At 40.2% G+C, this 22,822-nt stretch overlaps 2 protein-coding genes across 3 annotated transcripts; both read left to right on the top strand.

The window, feature by feature from the left end:
• Positions 1-733: 733 nt before the first annotated feature.
• On the top strand, positions 734-5,191 carry NDUFC1 (NADH:ubiquinone oxidoreductase subunit C1). The gene is made up of 4 exons (XM_066233077.1): positions 734-880; positions 1,367-1,470; positions 3,292-3,371; positions 5,046-5,191. The coding sequence occupies exons 1-3, from the start codon at positions 814-816 to the stop codon at positions 3,349-3,351; spliced, it is 231 nt and encodes a 76-aa protein (XP_066089174.1). The 5' UTR covers positions 734-813; the 3' UTR covers positions 3,352-3,371; positions 5,046-5,191.
• A 3,602-nt stretch (positions 5,192-8,793) lies between these two features.
• MGARP (mitochondria localized glutamic acid rich protein) lies at positions 8,794-22,538 on the top strand. 2 transcript variants are annotated; one of them, XM_066253470.1, is made up of 4 exons: positions 8,794-9,047; positions 14,851-14,954; positions 18,589-18,682; positions 21,569-22,538. In XM_066253470.1, exons 1-4 carry the CDS (start codon positions 8,981-8,983, stop codon positions 22,138-22,140), a joined length of 837 nt encoding a protein of 278 aa, XP_066109567.1. In that variant the 5' UTR covers positions 8,794-8,980; the 3' UTR covers positions 22,141-22,538. The 2 variants fall into 2 exon arrangements, with proteins under 2 accessions (XP_066109567.1, XP_066109566.1); XM_066253469.1 differs by lacking the exon at positions 8,794-9,047 and adding an exon at positions 10,578-10,730.
• The last annotated feature ends 284 nt before the right edge of the window (positions 22,539-22,822 follow it).

A 22,822-nucleotide genomic window follows, 5' to 3' on the forward strand; every position in this document is an offset into this window, starting at 1 on the left:
TGGCCTCAGGGGACTGTCCAAGCTTGTTAGGTGAGCTCAGAAGGATCGCTGAATCTGGGATCAGAAGACGTCAGTCTGGCTCCCACCTTCCCCAAGTGTGTGATCTTGAATGGGTCAGGACACTTATTTTAAAATGCGAGGATTGTCTTTGCTTCACAGGGTTGTGAGGCTTTACAATGACAGTGCGAGTTAACAGAGTTTAGGAACTGTAAGAGGTCTTTCCAAACATAAAGTATAATATGTCACCTTGAATAGCTTGCCTTCTTTTAGCTTCATCTGTAAATTGAAGATAATAATCACGGCATGTCATGCAGTCCTTGTGAAGATGAAATGAGAGAATGCATGTAAACCATATGATGCCTTAATACACATTACCTGTGTGATCGAACAGAGTTCGATCAGCATGCCAGCTATTGTTCCACACGACAGTTTTCTGGCTCCTGGAAGCAGATTTTAGTAAATAAATCTTTTGATGAGTGTCCCTGGGGACGAGGTCTGAAATAAACTCTCACAGAAAAGTTTATTTCTGAGAGGACGGAGAAGAGAATAAGCCACCTCCTCTCCCCCCCCAGCCGTCCCCAACCATCCACACCTTTAATCACTTCCTTTCGAGCCCCATTATTCAGACAGGAGGCAGAGACCTGCGGAGTTCGAGGACCTGGCAGTCACTGCGCTTCTCGTTAACGCCTCGGTGCAGCGCGGCTACGGAGCCGGCCGGCCCCTGCCTCCCTGCCCTCCTCCCGCCAGGGGGCGCTCGGCCAGCGCCGAATCCCAGAGAGTCGCGGCAGCGGGAGGCGGAGCCTGCCCGGCAAGATGGCGCTGTTCGCGTTGTTGCGGTCCTTCCCCAGGCTGCTGGCCCCGGCCAGGCTCCCGAGCGGCTGTGAGTGTCCCCCACTCACGCAGGCCGACCCGACCTCCCAGCCTGCGCTCCCCAGGGGGAACCCAGCTCGCGGGGGCAGGGGGTGGCTGCGGCCCGGGCTCGTCCGGGAATGACCTTTGCCGGCCCGTGTCTCGCAGCCCACGCCTGTCCCCTCCCCGGTTGGACTCTCGGTTCCCCATCACCGCCGCCGACCTCCTCCTGGTCTGTGCGAAGGGACTTGGGGTTCCTCTGCCCCGCTTTCTGCAGGAGGGGAGACCCTCGTGGGGCGCTTCCTACCCGCCCACTCCCGAGCCTTTCCAGGACACGAGGCTTTGGAGGCGTCTCGGAGGGCCCAGAGCGAGCCACTCGACCTCTCGGAGCCTCTGTTTTCGGGGAACCGGGTGGGAGTTGAAGGGAGAGTCAAACGCGGTCAGGCACCACGTAGATGTTACGTGTTTTTCCAACAAGGCGACCAGTTGCAGATTTACAGACTCTGTCCCATTTCAGCGTATGCGCGGTCCAAGTTCTACGTTCGGGAGCCGCTGCATGACAAACCCGACTGGCTGAAAGTTGGCTTGACCTTGGGCACTTCCGCCTTCTTGTGGCTCTATGTAAGTGGTGGGACCCCGACGCTGGGGTGGAGAAACACCAGTGGGAGGGTGGACGTTGTGCGGAAAGCTCCCACGCACGGGAACAGCGATAGAATTGCTGATGGCGCTTCTCCAGGAGGGAAATTCCAAGGACTAAAAGTATTAAGATTTCAGCGGCATCGAGGAAGCTGAAATTTCTGTTATTTCTTGTTACTTAGCATGATTTTTTCATGAATGGCAGTTTTAATACATATTAACCTTTATTTTATTTCTTGATCAGGATGGAGGGTGATTGGGGTGTTAGGAAGGCACTTTTTCAGATGCCCTGGAGACAAACCATCAATGAACAAGCTATATAAACTAAATCGCATTAGACTTACAAAAGATGAGATTTTGATCATTGCTTTGTGTAAATACATTGTTGGTAATTGTACTTAGGGTGTTGCAGGTTTTTTTTGTTTTGTTTTGTTTTTTGGTTCTTACAATATGCCAAATGCTTTATATGTAAAAGCTCATTTAATATTCTTAACAACACTATGTGGTAGGTACTATTACTGTTGACATTTAATAAATGAAGGAAACACTTGGAGAAATTAGTTTGCTGAAGTCGGTTCTCCCTAACTTCAGATAAGCTACATTATGAACTGCTCTGAAATACTGCCCACCTATAGAGTACATTTTTTTAAAAGTTGACTCAAAGTATCTGTATTACATTAGTATATAAATTTTTTTTTTTGAACGTAATAGGTTTGGAGGTTCCTCCACTACCCCAACTCAAACTCTTGACATCCTTCATTTTGGATTTTCTTATTAAAGTGTTTAAGCTCTTTCAAATGGGAAGGAGTAAAAGAGATGTTGGAAGTCACAACCTAACAATAGTAACTAATCCTTTTTAAAATTATGTTGTAATGAAAATTTATACATCTTAATTTAAAGTTTTCCAAAAAGGAGCTTGTTTGCAGTGAATGTCACCCCTTATCAACCATTGTTCCACTTGTGTACTCTGACAGACAGTGGTTCTAAGCGGCTGTTCTCTGTGATATCTAATTAATACACATATAGTTGCAGGTGGGATTGTTCATTCATTCACACGCAGTGGTAGTCAACCTGGTCCCTACCACCCACTAGTGGGCGTTCCAGCTTTCATGGTGGGCGGTAGCGGAGCAACCAAAGTATAAATAAAAGATAGATTTAACTATAGTAAGTTGTTTTATAAAGATTTATTCTGCCAAACTTAGCGAAAATCCGACATAAAGTACTTGGTAAGTAATTATTATTATTATTATATGCTTTAACTTGCTGTAACTCTGTATAAATTTTATAAAGTAAAGTTACTTCCCTACTTTATAAATCACCATTACTGTGGAACTGGTGAGTGGTTAGGAAATTTTACTACTAACAGAGATACAAAAGTGGGCGGTAGGTATAAAAAGGTTGACTACCCCTGATTCACAGTATCAAATTTCTAAGGTTGGAAGTAGAATACATAGCTACCAACCAGCCTGGACTCCATTTAATAACCAAGTCCTGCTTTGTTGTGTTGCTTTAGCCCCTCTGTGGTAAGGCATTCCATTGACTGCCCAATGAATAATTTATTTGGTAAAAGGTGAATTTATACTTTTAAGGGTTGCATTCTCAAATTGAATATGTAGAATTGTGATGAATAAGCATACAGTTTTCATAGTTTTTGGACTTTTGTATCTCTTAGCATTTTATTTCTAACTAGAATAGTTGTAATTCTTTTAATCTATCCTTATTCCTTTGCAAAATATAAATATTAGTTAGCCTCTTTAATTTCTCAGGAAGATTATAATTCTAATTTTAACTGTTACCTTCTTTTAGCTCATCAGACAACATAATGAAGATATTTTAGAGTATAAAAGAAGAAATGGGTTGGAGTAAACTTGATAAATACTAATATAGTAAGTATGCAATTTTATAGGATGAATAGATTATGCAAGGTAATTTTAACTTTTTTTTTTTTTTTCTTTTACAGCGACAGAGAGAGTCAGAGAGAGGGATAGACAGGCAGGAACAGAGAGATGAGAAGCATCAATCATTAGTTTTTTATTGCACGTTGCAACACCTTAGTTCATTGATTGCTTTCTCATATGTGCCTTGACCGCGGGCCTTCAGCAGACCGAGTAACCCCTTGCTTGAGCCAGCGACCTTGGGCTCAAGCTGGTGAGCTTTTTGCTCAAACCAGATGAGCCCGTGCTCAAGCTGGCGACCTCGGGGTCTTGAACCTGGGTCTTCCGCATCCCAGTTCGACGCTTTACCCACTGCGCCACCGCCTGGTCAGGCTCTAACTATTTTTAAATAATGTGTTTTGATTGTTTTTTTCATTAGATTTATGCTTTTTAGCACCTATATTCCTGTCTGTGACAACTTTATGAATTCTCAATACCTTGGCTATAGCATCACTTAGCATAATCACTTTTAACCATTATGCTTTGATTATGTTCTAAGAAAATTATGTTTAAGAATGAAACCCAAATCATATTTTATTTAATAGGTCTGTACACAGTGCCTTCATAGCACTTATGAAGTTATCATTATTTGCAAATACCTTTCTTAATATGTTTGTCATATCCCACACTTGAGTGTAAATACCATGAGAACAGGAACCCTATGTCTGTTTTATTAATTATCATGGGCTCAGCAACTTGCTCGGTATCTGATCCAACGAGGAGTTTCACATTTGTTGGATAGATAAATGTATAAGGGCAGGCAGTAGATTGTTGTACTTTTTACTGTGTGACCATTTCATTATGATTGTTACTATAACTAACACCTAATTAGACAATTCTGGTAAAACATAACTGAGAACAAGGTAGTATACTCTATATGGTCTGTGATTCTGTGATTTAAAAGAGAGTGAATTTATACACACACTCACACACACATCATATAATTTTGAAATCCTGTATTAATCCTTTTGTAAAAAAAAAATCACAATTAAAATCTCAATTTTGCCTGACCTATGGTAGTGCAGTAGATAAAGCATCAATCTAGAACACTGAGCTTGCTGGTTCGAAACCCTGGCTTTCCCTGGTCAAGGCACATATGGGAGTTGATGCTTCCTGCTTCTGCCCCCTTCTCTCTCTCTCTCTTTCTCTCCTCTCTAAAATGAATAAATCTAAAAAAATAAAAATAAAAACAAATATGTTAGTAAAAAAATAACCTCAGTTTTCATAAGATTAGATTGATTAAAGTAGATAACATATCTGCAGAATAAAATACCACTGATGTATACTTTTTCTCCCATATTAACTCTCGAACTTAGCTCTGTATCTTTAGAGTTTGATTATCCAAATTTTTTGCTTTTTTTTTCCTATTAATATCACCTTGCCACATATCACTCCTTCAGCCAATCAAGAGATAAAAATTAAATATGTATTTAAATCAAAACAGGATGCTTTTACTACTATTTTCTAGTTCAAATGAAATATTTTTTGCTAAAATTTAAAATGACAGGTTGATACTCTTTGTGGATTTGTTTTCTAGACTTGATGCTCTTAAGGTGAATTAATGGTCTGATTTTAATATTTCTGCTCATTAATGTTAAAGTTTTAATTTTTTTCTCTTCATTATAGGTATGCTCCATGTAATGATTAAAGCAGTTCCAATCTGTTGAGTTGTAAACATGAGAGAAAAGTTATATGTGAATATGTCATCAGCATTTGTGTTTTTGCACCAATAAATGAAAAAATAAAAATATTTCTGTATTCTTTAGATTGTATATATTGTGAAAATGTGTAGAAAATGTCAATTTAAGATGTATTATTAGAAGTATTTTAGTGTGGAAGGTACCATCCAATAACAGGGTCAGTGGTAATTAAGGACCTACAGTGTATTTGATAAGAAAACTTGTTAAGCCTGACCAGGCAGTGGCACAGTGGATAGAGTGTCGGAGTGGGACGCGGAGGACCCAGGTTCAAAACCCAAGGTCGCCAGCTTGAGCACGAGCTCATCTGGTTTGAGCAAGGCTCACCAGCTTGAGCCCAAGGTTGCTGGCTTGAGCAAGGGGTCACTCTCTCTGCTGTAGCCCCTCAGCCAAGGCACATATGAGAAAGCAATCAGTGAACAACTAAGGTGCCGCAACAGAGTTGATGCTTCTCATCTCTCTCCCTTTCGGTCTGTGTGTCCCTGTCTGTCCCTCTCTCTGTCTCTGTCACAAAAAAAGAAAACTTGTTAAGGAGATGCATTAAAACATCACTGTTGCCTGATCTGTGATGGCGCAGTGGATAAAGCTTGACCTAGAACGCTGAGGTCACTGGGCCTGCCTGGTTGAGGCACATATGGGAGTTGATGCTTCCTGTTCCTCCTCCCCCACCTCTCTTTTCTCTAAAAATGAATAAATAAAATCTTTAAAAATAAAATCATTGCTATCGCTTCTCAGCCTTTTGGCTAAGATCAAGTGTAAAAATAAAATCATTGCTGAAGGAATTATTCCTTATATTAACTTTTAATCTAATCAAAACACTTTATTGTAGCAAAGTGATAGAACTACTTTATTACTCAAAATACAAAAGAGCCCAAATACTCTTCTAGAAGAATAATTTTGGTTAAGTCAGAGAGTAAAGTTGAATGCTATTAGAGTTCCTTCTCACCCCATTTCCTTGAATTTGAATGATTTTCACTTGGATGACTGGTTATGGCAACACAAAATGTGTTGTCCTTTTTTGCTAATTTTACTTTTATCCAATGATTAGCAAACTTCTGTTTCAAAAAAGGGGAGGAGAGAGAGGGTTAATAGACACGAATTAAGATACACTTCATTTATTCATCATCAAAACCCTTTGTTGTGAATCAAAACTTAATTTATATGCCACTTTGTTAACTTGTAAAAACACTTAATGTACCATACATTTAAAAATTCATTATTTGTGCCTGACCTGTGGTGGCACAGTGGATAAAGTGTCGACCTGGAATGCTGAGGTCGCCGGTTCAAAACCCTGTGCTTGCGCGGTCAAGGTACATATGGGAGTTGATGCTTCCTGCTCCTCCCCCCTTTCTCTCCCTCTCACTCACTATCACTCTCTCTCCTCTCTAAAATGAATAAATAAAAAAACATTTTTTAAAAATTCATTATTTGTGTCTCCATTCTGATGTTAAGTGGAAAGTTCTATTGCTTTATAATTGGCTTTCTGTGTGTTTTGGGCTCTGGCCCACACTTATGGGAGATCCATGACTCAGTATTTTGGGACATCACTTCTGAATATAAATTCAGAATTACATTATTTTGGAATGAATATTTAATCCAAATTCAGTGAAAGACCAGCTGTAACAGTAACTACTAACTTTTCTCAGTTTGGAGTCCTAGCTGACAGCTGAAAGGGTCCTTAGGGGTCCTGTAGACCGAATTCATAATTTTACAAATGCAAAAGCGGAGTTGCAGAGGGATTTGCCCAACATCACTGTGGTAGGTAGAACAATGCACCCCTAAAAATGACCATGTCCTCCTCCCTGGAATCTACATGTTAGGTTATACAGCAATGGAGAATTCAGGTTGGAGATGGGATTAAGTTTGCTCATCAGCTGGCTTGGAGATGGAGAAGTTACCCTGTATCAGATGGTTGGGCCCACTGTAATCACAAGGGTCCTTGGAAGTGGAAGAAGGGTGTGCAAGTATGGATGAGGGGGAAGCAATGCGAGAAAGACTCAGCTGGCCAGTGCTGCCTTTTAAGATGGACGAGGACCAAGAGCCAAGGACTGGAAAAGTCAAAGTCACACAAACCTATTGTCACCTTGATTTTAGCCCATTGAGACCCATATCAGATTTCTCATCTACAAAACCATGAGACAATAAATCTTGATGTTTTATAATCCGGTTCGGTCCTGGGAGGTGGCTGTTGTAACGTCTCCCTACTCCGTAGCCATCTTGGAATCTCTAAATCTTGATGTTTTAAACCACGAAGTTTGTTATACCAGCAGTAGGAAACTACTGTTGTCACATGGTAATAGAGACCAAGAAGTCTGTTATGAACTCTCAATTCAAGGCACTTTCCTCTAAAACACTTAAAAATTTCTATTTCTGAGGGGAACAGAAAACTAAGACACTTGTAATTTTGGAGACTGATATCCTTAATTGGAAATAAAGTATTGCAATAAACAATATCTACTGTATGTCTGGTCTTGAGAATACATAGTTACCCTGTGTGGACTTGCGTCTCAGTGGTGCCTGTATAACTCCAACGGAGCCATTTATGAAGGCCAGGGCTGTCCAAGAGCAGTTTTTGCAATGAAGGAAATGTTCTGTATGCCGTCCGGTCCAGCAGCCACTTCTCCCACGTGGCTGTTGAGCATTTGGAATGTGATTAACCATACTGGATTTCTAATATTTAATTTTAGTTAATTTAAGTAGCCACAGGGTCCAGTGGCTGCTGAATTAGCACAGATGTAGATTATTCTATGAATAAACACCTAGAGTTGTGCTACATGGTGATGCTGGTTAAAAAAAAAATAAATTTATATATATATATATATACATATATATATATGTATATATATATACATATATATATATATATATTGCTTTCAGAAAGACAGGGAGGAAGGAGGAGAGAGAAGCATTCATTTGTTGTTCCACTTAGTTGTGCATTCATTAACCAGGGATCAAACTTGCAACCTTGGGATGATGCTGTAACCTGACTGAGCTAATTGGCTAGGGCCAAAAAAAAAAAAAAAACTTTCTAAATTAAATATTGATACCTAACTCAAACTACATTACAGTAGAAAAAGGTTATGAGGATACAGAGTGACTCACAGACCCGAAGAATAGGAATATACCTGGTCTCAGAAATAATTGGGGACTGGGACTTCGCAGCTTCTGCATGCAGACCTCTTCCTCAATCCACATTGTAAAGAGATGGCCACACTCCATGTAGTTCCTGGGTTTACATTTCAGTTCAAAGGAGTCCCCGCACTGAACAAGGGTGCTTATCAGGACTTTCTTAATTGCTTGCTAATTTGTCTTCCTAGGTACTCTTCTAAATTATTTCATTTTGTATCCAAATGGATCTGTTGAAAAGTACAAGTTATCACACTAGAAAAAAGAAAAAAAAAGAAAGTACAGGTCCTAGCCTAAGAATTTAGTGCTAAGAAACACAAAGCTGTTTCTAGCTTTCTGTGAAGTTTTTGAAAGTTTTGAAAGTCTTTGAAAATTTGAATATAGTATTTAATCCTTGAATAGTTATGATTAATATTGCCAGGAAAGGACCCTTACATTACATTTTCAAAACTAGCATCTTTGTCAATAGTCACAATTAGGTGGAGGTCATCTTAGATAAGCCAAATTATCTCTGACCCTAGACTTGTTTTTCCAGCAAGATCAAGGAAAATGTCAAGGATGTGCTCAAGAGCAGCACTGTAAACAATGTGACTAACAGCTGGGAAACTATCACCCAAGCCTCACAGAGTCTTCAAAGACCTCAGGTTAAAATTCTCCAACTTGGGAGAGACAACCTGCCACAGACTGAATCTGACAGCCCACAAGCTGACAACCCACAAGCCTGCCCTCTCTTGAGCCATGTTTCAAGATGGGAAAAGAGTCTGCCGTCAACATGGAAAGCCACATACCCTCCCAGGAGCACAGAGTAAGTAGAGAATCCCCTTCCACCCAAGAAGCACGAGCTTTTAACTAAGATAAAAAGCCATCTGGGAAAGAGACTGCTTCTCTCACAGTTTTTGCCTTTCCCAGCTGGGAGGGCCTCATCTAATCTATTCTAGAGGACATGATAAGCTCCCTACCAGACTTGACTATCAGATAAGATGGAGTACAGTGGATAGTGTCGTGTGTACACTAAATGGCAGTAGGGCATAGTAAGGCAGCCTTGTACTGCCTCCTCCAACTAGCTGAGCATGTTTCATACCTAATGTGCTTTAGAGCTCACAACAACCCTGTGAATAAAGGAGTTGTCCACATTTTACTCAGGCCTGGTCTCTGACTCCCACACTTGTGCTCTTAACCACACTAATATACTACCTTGATTTTTTTCATGTGCAGCAGTCATAATCAACATTCCCTGCCCCCTACTCTTCAGGAGTGCTAAGAGGATGAACTACAAAAAGAGGTGTGACAATACTTTGGGGAAAGTTTATACAGCCCTATATATACATGTGTGTTATTTTTGCATTGTTGAAACGAGTTTGGTTGTAACCAAAGGCCTCAGATTACATTTATAATTGATATCTGACCAGATATTTCTTTGTGATCATTGACCCCACAATGGTGGGCTTGGTTCAGTGTCTCTTTAACCTCTTCCTTGTTTTGTTTTTTTTTTAGGGCAGAGCGGCTGCATCTTGCCCGTGCACTCGCCACACTCATTTATTTATTTATTCATTCATTTTAGAGCTGAGAGAAAGGGGAGGGGGGGAGGAGCAGGAAGCATCAGCTCCCTTACGCGCCTTGACCAAGCAAGCCCAAGGTTTCCGACTGGCGACCTCAGCGCTTCCAGGTCAATGCTTTACTGCGCCACTACAGGTCAGGCTTTAACCTCATATTTTAAACTATGTAAATGACAGCAGAAATCCTATCTTGCTTATTAACGAATGCCATGAAACAGTGCCTAACACATCATCCTCAATAAATGTTTGTGGAATAAACTAGAACCCATCTCCAGCATCTAGCACGGTCCGTAGCATATTGTAGGTATATTGACAAATACTTACAGACATTGCCTGGGGATTTTACGATTCTGAACTTCGCCAGGTGCACTAAGGCAAGGCGGAGGCTACCCCTCTCTCTACTCCCTTCCACATCTGGGAGAGCTAGCTGAGTGCGTGAGAGAAAGTGGGTTCATACTGCATCTGTCATGTTAAGCCAAGTGTATGTCTTATTTCCATGCGAACCCCGAAACATTTCCAACCTTCACTGAGGAATTCCACGGAGCGCGACAGTACGGGGCAGGCAGGTGACAGCGACTTTTCGGTTCCCGAACCGTTTTCTGGGATGCCTCCATCCACTTTTTGGAGCTCGATGAAAGCAACAGAGCCTGGAGAGTGGGGTCGAAAGAGGACGGCGCGGAGGCCTCCCGTCCTCAGCTCCCGCAGAGGCCGCCGGGGTAGGGCTGGAGGGCTGGAGGGCTGGGCCGGGGTCCGCGCCCCTCCCCGGGGCGGGGCTCACCGGGGCTCACCGCGCCCTGCGCTCGCGGGGCGGCAGAGGCTGCGGCGCGGCGGGCAGCGGTTGGCGGGCGCGATGTATCTCCGCAGAGCTGTCTCCAAGACCCTGGCGCTGCCCCTGAGGGCACCTCCCAGCCCCGCGCCGCTCCGGAAGGACGGTGAGTGCTAGCACCAGCCCGGGCGCCTCTCCCGCGGTCCCAGCCGAAGAGACCAGGAGCCTCGTGCCCCTGTACCTGTCGGTCCCCGGTGGGCTAAACCTAACCCGGAGCAGCAAGAGCCCAATTTAGGGGATAATGGGGAAGAGGAGGGAAGAGATATGGGGGAGTGTCGCGGGGAAGACGCCCTGAAGTTCTTGGAGACTTTGAAAGTAGGGAACCTTTCCAGCACGGCTTCTGAATCCGAACTAGACTTCTCGGGTGCAAATCTTGATCTTGGGCAAGGGCTTTAACCTCAGTTTCCTCATCTGTAAAATGGGGACTATATGGTTCGGTTTTGATGGATTCATGTGTAGTTAACGCGCTTAGAAAAGTGCCAGGTTGACATAAGCTTCGCTTACCCCTTTATTACTATACAGACCGATTCTCCAAGTTCGTTGGAAAGCAGAGGCATGGGCTAGCCGTGGGAGGTGGGCACTGACCAGCGAGCCTGGCAGCGTGCCCACGGAGTGCTGACCGAGTGGAAGTTGGTTAGGGCTCTTGAATAAAGAGTAGCAGCAGCTTGGACCGTCGAGCCTGGGTCCTGGCATCCCCTAAGAAGCACTTTCATTGACCTGGAGCTGTCCAGCTGTTCGCCTCGATTGTCCGTGCATCTGTCACCTTTAAATGGGCGGATTCTTGGGAAATGGGAGCGTATTTAGGAATTTCCTAGAGAGGAAGTTGCACTGCGAGCTGGAAGCTTATCCACTGATGGGTACAAGAGCACCGAGCCTGCGACGCCGTCGGTGTCTGAAGGCGAGCGTGGGAGTATTAGGCAATCGCGCCAGGTTGGCGATCCGGTGAGGTTCTGCCCCGGCCCGCTCTTTCCGAGTCCCCATCCCTCTCACGTCCCTTTTCCGTGTCCGTGATTGAGAGGGTGGAGATCTTAGACCACATTGTGGGAAGTTCTCAGTTCTCCCTTCAGATCGCCTCACTTCCTAGGGTTTGTCAGATAGCTTTAACCCAGTTTGTGCATTTGAGCCGGAGAGAGAAACACTCTTGCAGAAAATTCCATGGGTCGATTTTTTCTTTCCTCTTTGATTAGGCTTGTTCTGGTGATGGTGGTGGAAAGAAGGTCGGTCTGTCCAACTAACTTTATTTGTCTCTTGAAATGCTGGTGGGAAGAAGTTGTCTTACAAGTAACAGAAATAAGACGTCTTCGTTTTCCTTGATCTTTATACAGAGTTAGATAGAGCCGCCTTTTTTTTTTTTTTTTTTACTGATGACATGGGAGAAGCCATTCATCTTAAACTTATGTAAAAGGCTGTTATGATGGGGAGGGGGAATCCCTTGAGCTGGCCTTCCGCCTCATCTGTCTGCATGCCCCCCCCCCTACGGTGATCACGCACTTTGCTTTGCTTTTGTTTTGTAGCTGCACATGCTTCATATAATTTCCTCCCAACTTGAGGCAGAAGAAAAGTGGTTTAAAATTTCTAAATAGGTAGTTAGCAATACTTTCTAATTTTCACCTAATTACTTTTTTGTAGCCCTGATTTCCGTGTGTATTTGAAGAACTATTACTGACTGGAAATTTTGGCTTCAGTCACTGACATCAATTAACCTTGTATTGGTTCTTTCTACTTCAACGAAAAAAATTAAATTGGTTCAGTTTTATGAAGGATAAAATTGTAACCACCTCACCAAATTTTGTTCTCTGATTTTTCCTTTTAAAATATAACGTTTTAATAAATAAATGATTTAGATTTATAATCACTGGGGGAAAAACACAGAAAGGCAAAATAGAAGTTACCTTAGTTACCTTAATCCTACTATCCTGTGAAGACCATTCTTTACATAATGTTCCAAACTGTTTTTCCCCCACATACATTGTTTCCTTATGTGCATTACTTCCACAAATCTGGGATAGTTCTGTATAGATTATTTTGATATAACTTTTTACTTAATATATTGTAAACATTTTCTCAAGTAAGTAAATATTCTTCTGGAAAAATTATAATGTCTATTTTTTCCCCATTATATGAATATGCTAAACTTTGTCTAATTAATCCTTTGTGAATATTTATTTCCCATTTCATTGCCCTTTTAAATAACTTCGCCATAACTGGATTTGTATTTTAGTCTTTAGTTAAATCTCTAATAATTTCATTTATTTCTTCCTATTTAAAAAATCTTTTTGACATTTATATCTGGTTGACAACTATAAAATTTACATACTCTATTTAATATCAGAAGTATTTTTTTATTAATTGAATTTCTTGGGATGACATTGCTTTGCCAAACCATACATATTTCAAGTGTACAACTCAATAAAACACCATCTGCACAACATATCGTACACCCTCTGCCCCAAGCAAAGTCTTTCTGTCCCCATTTCTCCCTCTTTGCCCACCCCCACATTCCCTCTGGCTGTTGCCACACTGTTGTCTGTGTGATACACGTGTGTGTGTGTGTGTGTGTGTTTTAGCTAATCCCTTCATCTCTCTGGCAGCTGCCTAACATTTTTGTATTTTTAAACCAACAAAAACTTGCTGCATGACAATGCCATAACCTCCTGCCATAGCTTATTTGGGCACATTTATAGGAAAAATATTTTTTCTTAAAAGATGGTCATTTATATTCAAACTAAGAGCATATATGCGATATTTTCCAATTTTATACTGCAAAGATTTTTAATCAGTGCAAATTCCTTAAGATTTGCACTCTGCAAATCATAACTTCTTACTAATCCCCACACCGATACTCTCTGTGTCTGGACACTTCAAATTCCTTTGTCCTTTCTCAGTCATACAATTCATGCCACATGTTGTGCCATCTGCTTCCAGTGCAATTTTCCCTTCTATTATTTATCTGACAGACTCCTACTTACCTTCAAACTCAGGTCATGTCTTTTAATTGTGACCACTACCTTAAGCCAACTAGCTGAGTTTCTTCACTGTGTTTTCATGCTCTTGGTATAGTTTCAACTGATATCTGTGGCAGCATTTGTCATACTGCAATGAAATTATTGTCTACAATTATTTATCTCATCATCTGTTCCTTCTTTGTGGATTGTGAGTTACTTGAAGCCAGGAACCTTATGAGTCTTGTTCAAGTTATATCCTGAATGCTTCTAAGAATGCCAAACACATATAGGTGCTCAACTCTATTTGTTGATGGAAAAATAAATGTCTCTACATTTTTATCTTTAAAATAAAGAATTTGAACTATGTGAACTTTTAGCTCCTTCTAACTTTGAATCTGTTATAAAAATTCAATTCTGGCCTGACCTGTGGTGGCGCAGTGGGATAAAGCGTTGACCTGGAACACTGAGATTGCCGGTTTGAAACCTTGGGCTTGCCTGGTCAAGGCACATATGGGAGTTGATGCTTCCTGCTCCTCCCCCTTCTCTCTCTCTCTCCCCTCTCTCTAAAAATCAATCAATAAAATATTTTTTAAAAAATTTAAAAAAATTCAATTCTAGGGGATATGGTATATACAAATTCTAGCATTACAGTGAAATATATTTAAATATAAGTACTTTTATCTATTTCTAATAGTTTGTACAGAATTGTCCTTTTATTTCAGATATGATCTTTTTAAAGGATTTGTCTTATAAAAGCTTTTCACTGCCCATCTTTAAAGGCCTTGTATTATAAAAATATATCTACATTTGTAGTGTAGATTTATGGAAGTGTGTTAGATTTCAACATAAATGTTTTACTTAACATATAAATTTTAATTACAAATATATTTAATTCATTTTTTGGAAAAAAATAATCTTTTCCACTAAATCTTGTGGTGAAGCACAGTAAATGGATGTCTTTTGCTTATGTGCATTTCGTTTGACTGTTAAAATTGTTTAGTGCTTTTGTTATTTCTCCTTACCCATGCCTGCACTACTTCCAAGAAAAACATGGTGGTAAGCATCAAAATGACAGGTTTCAGAAGTACTTATCAAATTAGATTGGGAAAGTGTCAAGTGAAATTATTACCATACCTCATAATAGGATGCTCCCTTAAGCTAAAGTCACTTGATGGTGATAGATTCTAGGTTCACTGAGCAGAAATGTTTTTCAAGGCATAATTATTTAAAATAGTTTTGCTTAAGTGGTGGGGCTCACTGTGTTTATACTTGTTTTCCTAGGCTCTCTTCGTTGGCTGTCATCTAACAAATTCCCTGGATCATCCGGATCAAACATGATCTACTATCTGGTTGTAGGCGTCACAGTCAGTGCTGGTGGATACTATGTAAGTGTTTAAACATAGTGTTCAGAAATTCATATATTTTACAACCTATGGATAAAACTCAAAAATCAGGACAAGGGATTAAATAAAAATATTACAAAGCTTTTTAAGTATAAGATCACTTTTTTTTTTTTTTTTACATTTACTGATTTTGGAGAAGGACAGAGAGAAAGAGAGAGAGAAAGAGGGGGTAGAAGCAGGAAGTATCAATTCATAGTAGTTGCTTCCTGTATGTGCCTTGACCAGGCAAGCCCAGGGCTTTGAACTGGTGATCTTAGCATTCCAGGTCAATATTTTATCCACTGCGCCACCACAAGTTAGGCAAAGTCACTATTTCTTAATACCACTAAGTATGGATGACTTTTTTTTTTTTTTTTTTTTTTTCTGAAGCTGGAAACAGGGAGAGACAGTCAGACAGACTCCCGCATGCACCCGACCGGGATCCACCCGGCACGCCCACCAGGGGCGAAGCTCTGCCCACCAGGGGGCAATGCTCTGCCCATCCTGGGTGTCGCCATGTTGCGACCAGAGCCACTCTAGCGCCTGGGGCAGAGGCCAAGGAGCCATCCCCAGCGCCCGGGCCATCTTTGCTCCAATGGAGCTTTGGCTGCGGGAGGGGAAGAGAGAGACAGAGAGGAAAGCGCAGCGGAGAGGTGGAGAAGCAAATGGGCGCTTCTCCTGTGTGCCCTGTCCGGGAATCGAACCCAGGTCCTCCGCACGCTAGGCCAACGCTCTACCGCTGAGCCAATCGGCCAGGGCTCTGGATGACTTTTAATAAAAACAATATTCTTATAAATACTAACAGCTGACATTTGAGTGTCATGTGACAGTCACAGTTCATTTAATAATTTAATGACAATTCTATAAGGTAGATACTATTAACATTTAACGGGAACTGTTTTGAAGGGTTGACTTTTTAAAAAATTAATAAGCATTAATTTTCAGAGCATTTTATGTTTACAGAAGAATGAAAAGAAAGCACAGACAGTTCCCATGGACTTCCCCTCACCTCTGTCTGGGCTTTTCCCTATCAACATCTTGCTTTACTGTGGCACATTTTACAACTCATGAGTCAATACAGATACCTTTTTACTCACTAAAGTCCATAGTTTACACTGGGCTTCACTCTTTGGTTGTACATTATAAGGGGTTTGACAAATGTATGACAGGTATCCACCATTATAGTACCATACAGAGTGTTTTCATTATTTTATGCCCCACTTATACATTCTTCCCAATCTTTTTACTGTCTCCATAGTTTATTTTTGTTTTTTTTATTAATTTTAACTTATTGTGTTTACATGGATTCAAGTGTCCCACCGAATATAACTCCCTGACCCCCACTCCTGTGTCCCCCTTATGCCCCCTTCCCCATTCCTGTCTCTATATTTGATTAGCTTTATATCTTTATATACTCTTATTATTTAAAAAATTAATAGTCATTATTTAAAAAATTCAAAATAGACAGACATACAAAATTAAAAATAATGTTTTCCTCCCTGGTCTACATATCCATTCCATACTGTAAAATAAAGCTCTTTTTTTTAACTTTTTTTTTCTTTTAAGATTTTATTTATTCATTTTGGAGAGGGTATAGAGAGAGAGAGAGAGAGAGAGAGAGAGAGAAGGGAGGGAGGAGCAGGAAGCATCAACTCTCATATGTGCCTTGACCAGGCAAGCCCAGGGTTTTGAATCAGTGACCTCAGCGTTCCAGGTTGACACTTTATCTACTACTACGCCACCACAGGTCAGGCTAAAGCTCTTAATAATAGGATTTTGGAGCTAAAACCATGGAACATTTGTGAGTTAAATAAGATAAGCCTACTGAATTATTCCGCATTTTGTCACATACTTTCTAAATTGAAATCTGTTATTCATTATAAATAAAAAGAGAATGAGTATAAATTCTTTGGAGACCATAAGAATATAATATCACTACATTTTGGTTTGACCCTACAGAAATATGCATAAAAGTATCTTTAGTCATAACTAGTAGCAGTTTGTGGGACTGTGTAGACGGCCAAACCGAAAAAAAAAAACGTATTCTAATCTTCAGAATTTTGAGAGCTTCAAAAAGCCAGGGAACTTCAAATGTCACTTACATTTTTGTCTTCCACTATTTACTAGCTTTCACTCATACCTACATTCTATTGCTTCTACTCTCATTCTACCGCTTAATGTTGAATTCACTGCCCAGGGCTACTGCAGTTGGACACAGGCCACTGGCAAAATAGATACTGGACTGGACCATACGATTACATGGGAAGCTGGAAGACTGAATTTCATCTGGGTGTCCCTACATCCCTGATTATGTTTACTAGTGCCAGACTTGAACCTATCCTGTCTGCTAAATCTTTGTTTGCAAAATCTACCTTAAACTGTAAGGTTATAAACTGGCTTCTCCTGAGAGCCCTTTCTAGCCTTGCTCTGTCACAACAGGAGTGAAGTTGGACAAGTGATGACTTCTAAGTCCCCTTCTACCTCTAAGATTATGTAGTGGGGTTTTGTTGTTGTTGTTGTTTGGTTTTGTTTTTTAAGATTTTCTTTATTCATTTTAGAGACAGGAGAGAGGGAGAAAGAGAAGGGGGGAGGAGCAGGAAGCATCAACTCCCATATGTGCCTTGACTGAGCAAGCCCGTGGTTTTGAACCGGCGACCTCAGCATTCCAGGCCATTGCTTTATCCACTGCGCCACCACAGGTCAGGCTAAGATTATGTAGTTTTAATATTCAGAATTGGAAGCCTAATTTCCAAGAATCTCTGGCTACTTTCAGGAGAAGATACGGAACATAAGGTTCTGGAAATCCTGTATTGTAGTCCTCCCCTCCCCTTCCCTGTCATGTACTAAAATTAGTTCTATAGTAGATTTCTCTGAATGGAATCCGCAGATGCTCAGTAGTCAAGGGCAGTTTTTCATTTCCAAGCAAAATATACTACCAGGGACTCTTAGCATTTGAGAAAAGCCCGGGTCACTTCAATTATTTGAGGGTCTGGGTATATTAAAAAGCATAATGCCAGACTAGTTTATAAAAGTTGTGGTATATTTAAAATGCTAATATTTAATAACCAAATAAGATCATTTGAAAATGATTTCCAAAGTCTAAATTTGAGGGCTTCTCTTTTAACAGGGCTTTCTTCTATTCTGTGCTTACTATGTTAGTTTTGGAAAAGCTAGTTTCTCTGGGACACACATGAGTGCAAATTATTCTACTATCATCCTCTCTTCAATTCTGCTTAAAGTAGTTTTTCTTTTTTTCTCACTTTGTGTTCTAGCTCCCTGAACAGTAGGATTGATGTCCCTCAGGATGTTGCTGCTAAGGTCAATTGAGACACGTGAACTTTTGCATGGGCTCAGCACTGGTGTTCTGAGAACGAAGGGTGCTGACTCAGCATGTTCGTCCCACAAGCTGTCTTTTTCTTTCTATTTACTGTGCACGTTGTCAGTTATCCTTGACCCCTATTAAAGCATTTGGTGTTTTCCTTCTTTAGGCATTCTCCTTAATGACAGAGGTTTCCAAAAAGGAAATAAAAGAGTAGATGATGTGCACTACTTTCTCTTCTTTGAACTTGGCAGGATGAATATAAACCACGATGAAAAAATGTTCAAAAAATAAACCTAAGTACACATTTGCTTTCAGACTTACAGGGCAGTAACATCAGAGCAAGCCAAACACACCGAACAGATAATACATTTGAAAGAAAAAACCAAAGCAGAGTTACAGCCACTTCAAGGTAAAGTGAGTTGTTGTTTTATTATTATTATTATTATTATTATTATTACTATTATTTCCTTAAGGCTCTGATTTTCATCATCATAGTCTAGCAGTGAACACTGTTTGCTCTTGGCTTCTTTACTAACTTGATCCTGAATGGTTCTGGGTGAGTTAGTTCAAAAAGGGAAAGCCCAACCAAAATCTGGAGAATATTGTTATACATTTTGGATGAGTGCATTTAATAAATGCAACCGTTTTTGCATGTATACCGCTGACTAGCCATCTTGACTTCTTTGTGTGGTAATATGACTTTCCTCCACTCAGGCTCCCAGTCATGCAGACGTAATTTTAGTATCTGCCTCACAGCAGCTTGACCTTTCATGTCCCCCATTATATATATATATATATGGCGGGAAAGAGACAGAGAGAAACAGAGAAAGGGACAGATAGGGACAGAAAGACAGGAAAGGAGAAAGATGAGAGTATCAATTCTTCATTAGGGCACCTTAGTTGTTCATTGATTGCTTTCTCATATGTGCCTTGATTCGGGAGCTCCAGCTGAGCCAGTGACCCCTTGCTCAAGCCAGTGACCTTGGGCTTCAAGCCAGTGACTTTTGGGCTTAATCCAGTGACCATGGGGTTACATCTGTGATCCCATGCTCAAGCAAGTAACCTTGGGGTTTCAAACCTGAGTCCTCTGCATCCCAGGCCAACACTCTATCCACTACACCACCACCTGGTCAGGCCTTCATTATATTTTTAATTCATAAAACTAATTTTTGTTTTTATTTTGGCTAAGACCATCCATCCAGGTAGGTGTCTTTGCCCAAAGTACACTTGACTTTGGTAGAATCAGTCATGTCTGTTGAGTCCCTCAGTTGATATGATTAATAAAATGGCAATGACTGGAACAGAAACTTTACATTTTCACCTAGTGAATATTTCTTACCTTAAACTGCTTGCTTTAAACCAGTGATTTTCAACTGATGTGCCACAAGAATTTTTAAAACATGCAATACCTGACTATTTAATTAGAAGTACTCCCCTCTTTTCTCTTAGACCAGTGGTCCCCAACCCCAAGGCCGCGGACCAGTACCGGTCCATGGGCCATTTGGTACCAGTCCGCAGAGAAAGAATAAATAACTTACATTATTTCCGTTTTATTTATAAGGTCTACTGGAAAGTTCTGTTCGTTTTTGGAATAAAACAAAATACAAATTTTTCTTACTGTTAATAAACTTTATTAAATAAGATAATTGCCATTATTATTAATGATTTCTTGCCAGCATGAGGGCAATTTGTATATCCCATTTTTGAAAAATGTTTTATCTTTTGATGTGAAAAATTAAACTAGTGCTTGTTTGATATCTTCTTCATTTTTTAATTTTTTGCCCTTCAAAAAATTTTGTAAGGACAAAAACAAGTGATAGAGGGTGCTAAGCCCGGGGAATATGGTGGATACGACAGACATGCTTCTGTAGCATTTCTTCCTTGTTGAAATTCGTAAAAATGACAGTGGCGTAAATGAACTTTATCAGTAGCCATGGGTACACTATCGCTTCACACATAAGACTAACGTGAATCAACTTTGTTTTAGCTAATTTGCTACGTCAGTATGTATACATTAAGTGATAAAAATAGAGAGGCACACATGCGCCAAATAAACATGTGCTTATGTGTCGAAACTTGTTGTGATAGAAATGGACAGAACTTTCTGGTAGACCTTATATTTAAGTCTGAACAATGTTTTATTTTTAAAAAATGACCAGATTCTCTCTATTACATCTGTCTAAGACTCACTCTTGACGCTTGTCTCGGTCACATTATACATTTATCCATCCCACCCTAAAGGCTGGTCCATGAAAATATTTTCTGACATTAAACCGGTCTGTGGCCTCCAAAAGGTTGGAGATCACTGCTTTAGACTGTCAAATAAAAAAATGGCAACAGCCAATACAACAATAGCCATCCAGTGTGTATGAATCAAAATTATACCAACCTTTTTTGTCAGACCAGCAAAAAGTATAGTACTGAATTTAGTAATTTAGAATATAGAATTTTAGTAATTAGTTTTTGTGTGCCATGAGATGAAAAAGGTTGAAAATTGCTGCTTTCAACCATACTTTCTTCCATTTCAACTATGACACTATTATTATCAATTACTATGTTCACTGTTTGGTGACAGAAATAATATCTGCTCATGAACCAATTTTAACTTTTTTTGTCATGAAAACAAAAAGAAACAATGTCATTAGTGAATATTTTGAATATAATCATAAGAAGGCTGATTGTAATAATGAAATTCAGCATTTCCATAGCATTTTAGTGATTTTAAATACCTCTTATACACAGTATTTTAATCTACCCTTACAATAGTTCTGAGAGATAGATATCATTAATATCCTCATTTTATAGATGACAAAACTGAGGCTGAGAATAAATTAGTGATTCCTCTGAGTCATTGGGTAGTAAGTTTGCTACTTTTCCATGCTATCTCATAAGGTTTGGCTGTTTATTTTCCTTTTCTTTGTATTTGAATAAATAATATATGAAAATTATTTTTTTACATTCAACATGTTTAAAGGGTTTTACAGTAAAGCATATTCCCTCATTTTCCCTCCCCAGAGGCAACCAATAATACCAGTATCTCTGAATCTTCCTGGAGAGAATCTTTGCAAATATAACTATCTAGGTATAAAACTCACTCTCCTTCTGTCCTAATACGAATTGTACCAAACTGGATACATGACTTTTTTCCTTGCTTTTTCCACTTAACAGTCTACCTTGAAGACCATTATGTATCAGTACATATAGATCTGTCTCATTTTTAAAAGTGACTGCACAGTGTTACACTGTCTTCCCATGCTCTGTCAATTAATACTTTGTTTAATGGACCATTTTAAAGGTGAAAATGAGAACCTTGTGGGAGTGGAGAGAGCAAGTTCAGAAGCACCTGATGTGTCTTCAATGGAAGTCCAGGTGGTCAATGCTGAAGAAATCTCAGATGCTACAGTTGTAGTTGTAACAGAAACGTCAGCCTGTCCCGACGCTTTGGAGGCTGTTCAGGTGGAGACTCCCGCCTCCGGGGGTGCTCAGGTGGAGGCCCCTTCAGCCGGGGATGATCAGGTGGAGGTCCCTTCGGCTGGGGGTGCTCAGGCGGAGACCCCCGCGGTGGGGGATGCTCAAGTGGAGGCCCCCACAGTCAGTACTGAAACCTCGCCAGAAGTTCCAAATGCAGCCACCAGAGAAATCGCCCAAGTCGTCACTGAAACGACTTCCGAAGTTATTGATACCAGTGCAGCACCGGAGGAAGCCGTTGCCGTCAATAATGATAAAGGTACAACAGAGAACGAAAGCTCTGGTGAACATGCTGAACTAGAAGAAGACAGTTCTCGGGTTGAGTCAGAATCCTCTGCTGGGGACGACTTACAGGAAGAAGCCAGGGTTGGTGGGGAGGCCCCCTCCACTCAAGGCTAAGCTCATGCAGATCAACACTTCAGCAAAAAATGTCGTGGAGAGTCTGATAGGTGCTTCTGTAGTTTTAGCCACCTTAGGGTGTTTTTTTTAAGGTTTATTTTCTAGAAACTCTTAATTTGCCTTGAAAATATTTGGTATCTACTGATAGGTTTCAGGATTGAGAGATTTGAGATTCTACATGCCTGAAGTTTTCTAGTCTCTGAGGTCAGAATATGACAGTGCAGTAAAAAGCTTCAAGAGTTTTCATCTTTGGATTTAAGTTTTGTATAATAGGAATTGAGCTCTCTGTGCAACCTGCATTCACTTTAATTTTGCTATACTTTCACCTTACTGGAATATATGGAAATCTAGATTCTTGAGTTTTGATTTGTACTCATTTAAATAAAATTGGAAAATATCTAGTGCTTCTATGTTTATTCACTAATATTTATATGTATAAGTAACAGTATATATTAACATACACATATACAACATCACATAAATATTATCTAAGAAGTCATATAATCTTAGGAGGACTCTGCATATATTATACAACCTATGTGTCCTCCTGTCTATATTACATGGGGGTTGGGCTCATATTTTCCATTTCAGTTTAGCTTCGTTTAATCAATGTTTATTAAGGACTTACACTTTGTGCCAGAAATAATTTATTTATTCAACAAACATTAACAGGCCACCTGTA

This window comes from Saccopteryx bilineata, chromosome 1 (genome assembly GCF_036850765.1).
Source record: "Saccopteryx bilineata isolate mSacBil1 chromosome 1, mSacBil1_pri_phased_curated, whole genome shotgun sequence".
NCBI classification, from domain to species: Eukaryota; Metazoa; Chordata; class Mammalia; order Chiroptera; family Emballonuridae; genus Saccopteryx; species Saccopteryx bilineata.

What these genes read in the sequence shown, in the direction of transcription:
- NDUFC1 (XM_066233077.1), top strand. Translation starts at nt 814, where the DNA reads ATGGCGCTGTTCGCGTTGTTGCGGTCCTTCCCCAGGCTGCTGGCCCCG. An exon ending in GGCCAGGCTCCCGAGCGGCT is followed by an intron (nt 881 to 1,366) that starts GTGAGTGTCCCC and finishes GTCCCATTTCAG; the next exon opens with CGTATGCGCGGTCCAAGTTC. An exon ending in CCGCCTTCTTGTGGCTCTAT is followed by an intron (nt 1,471 to 3,291) that starts GTAAGTGGTGGG and finishes ACCTTCTTTTAG; the next exon opens with CTCATCAGACAACATAATGA.
- MGARP (XM_066253469.1), top strand. Translation starts at nt 10,649, where the DNA reads ATGTATCTCCGCAGAGCTGTCTCCAAGACCCTGGCGCTGCCCCTGAGG. An exon ending in CGCGCCGCTCCGGAAGGACG is followed by an intron (nt 10,731 to 14,850) that starts GTGAGTGCTAGC and finishes TTGTTTTCCTAG; the next exon opens with GCTCTCTTCGTTGGCTGTCA. An exon ending in AGAGTTACAGCCACTTCAAG is followed by an intron (nt 18,683 to 21,568) that starts GTAAAGTGAGTT and finishes ACCATTTTAAAG; the next exon opens with GTGAAAATGAGAACCTTGTG.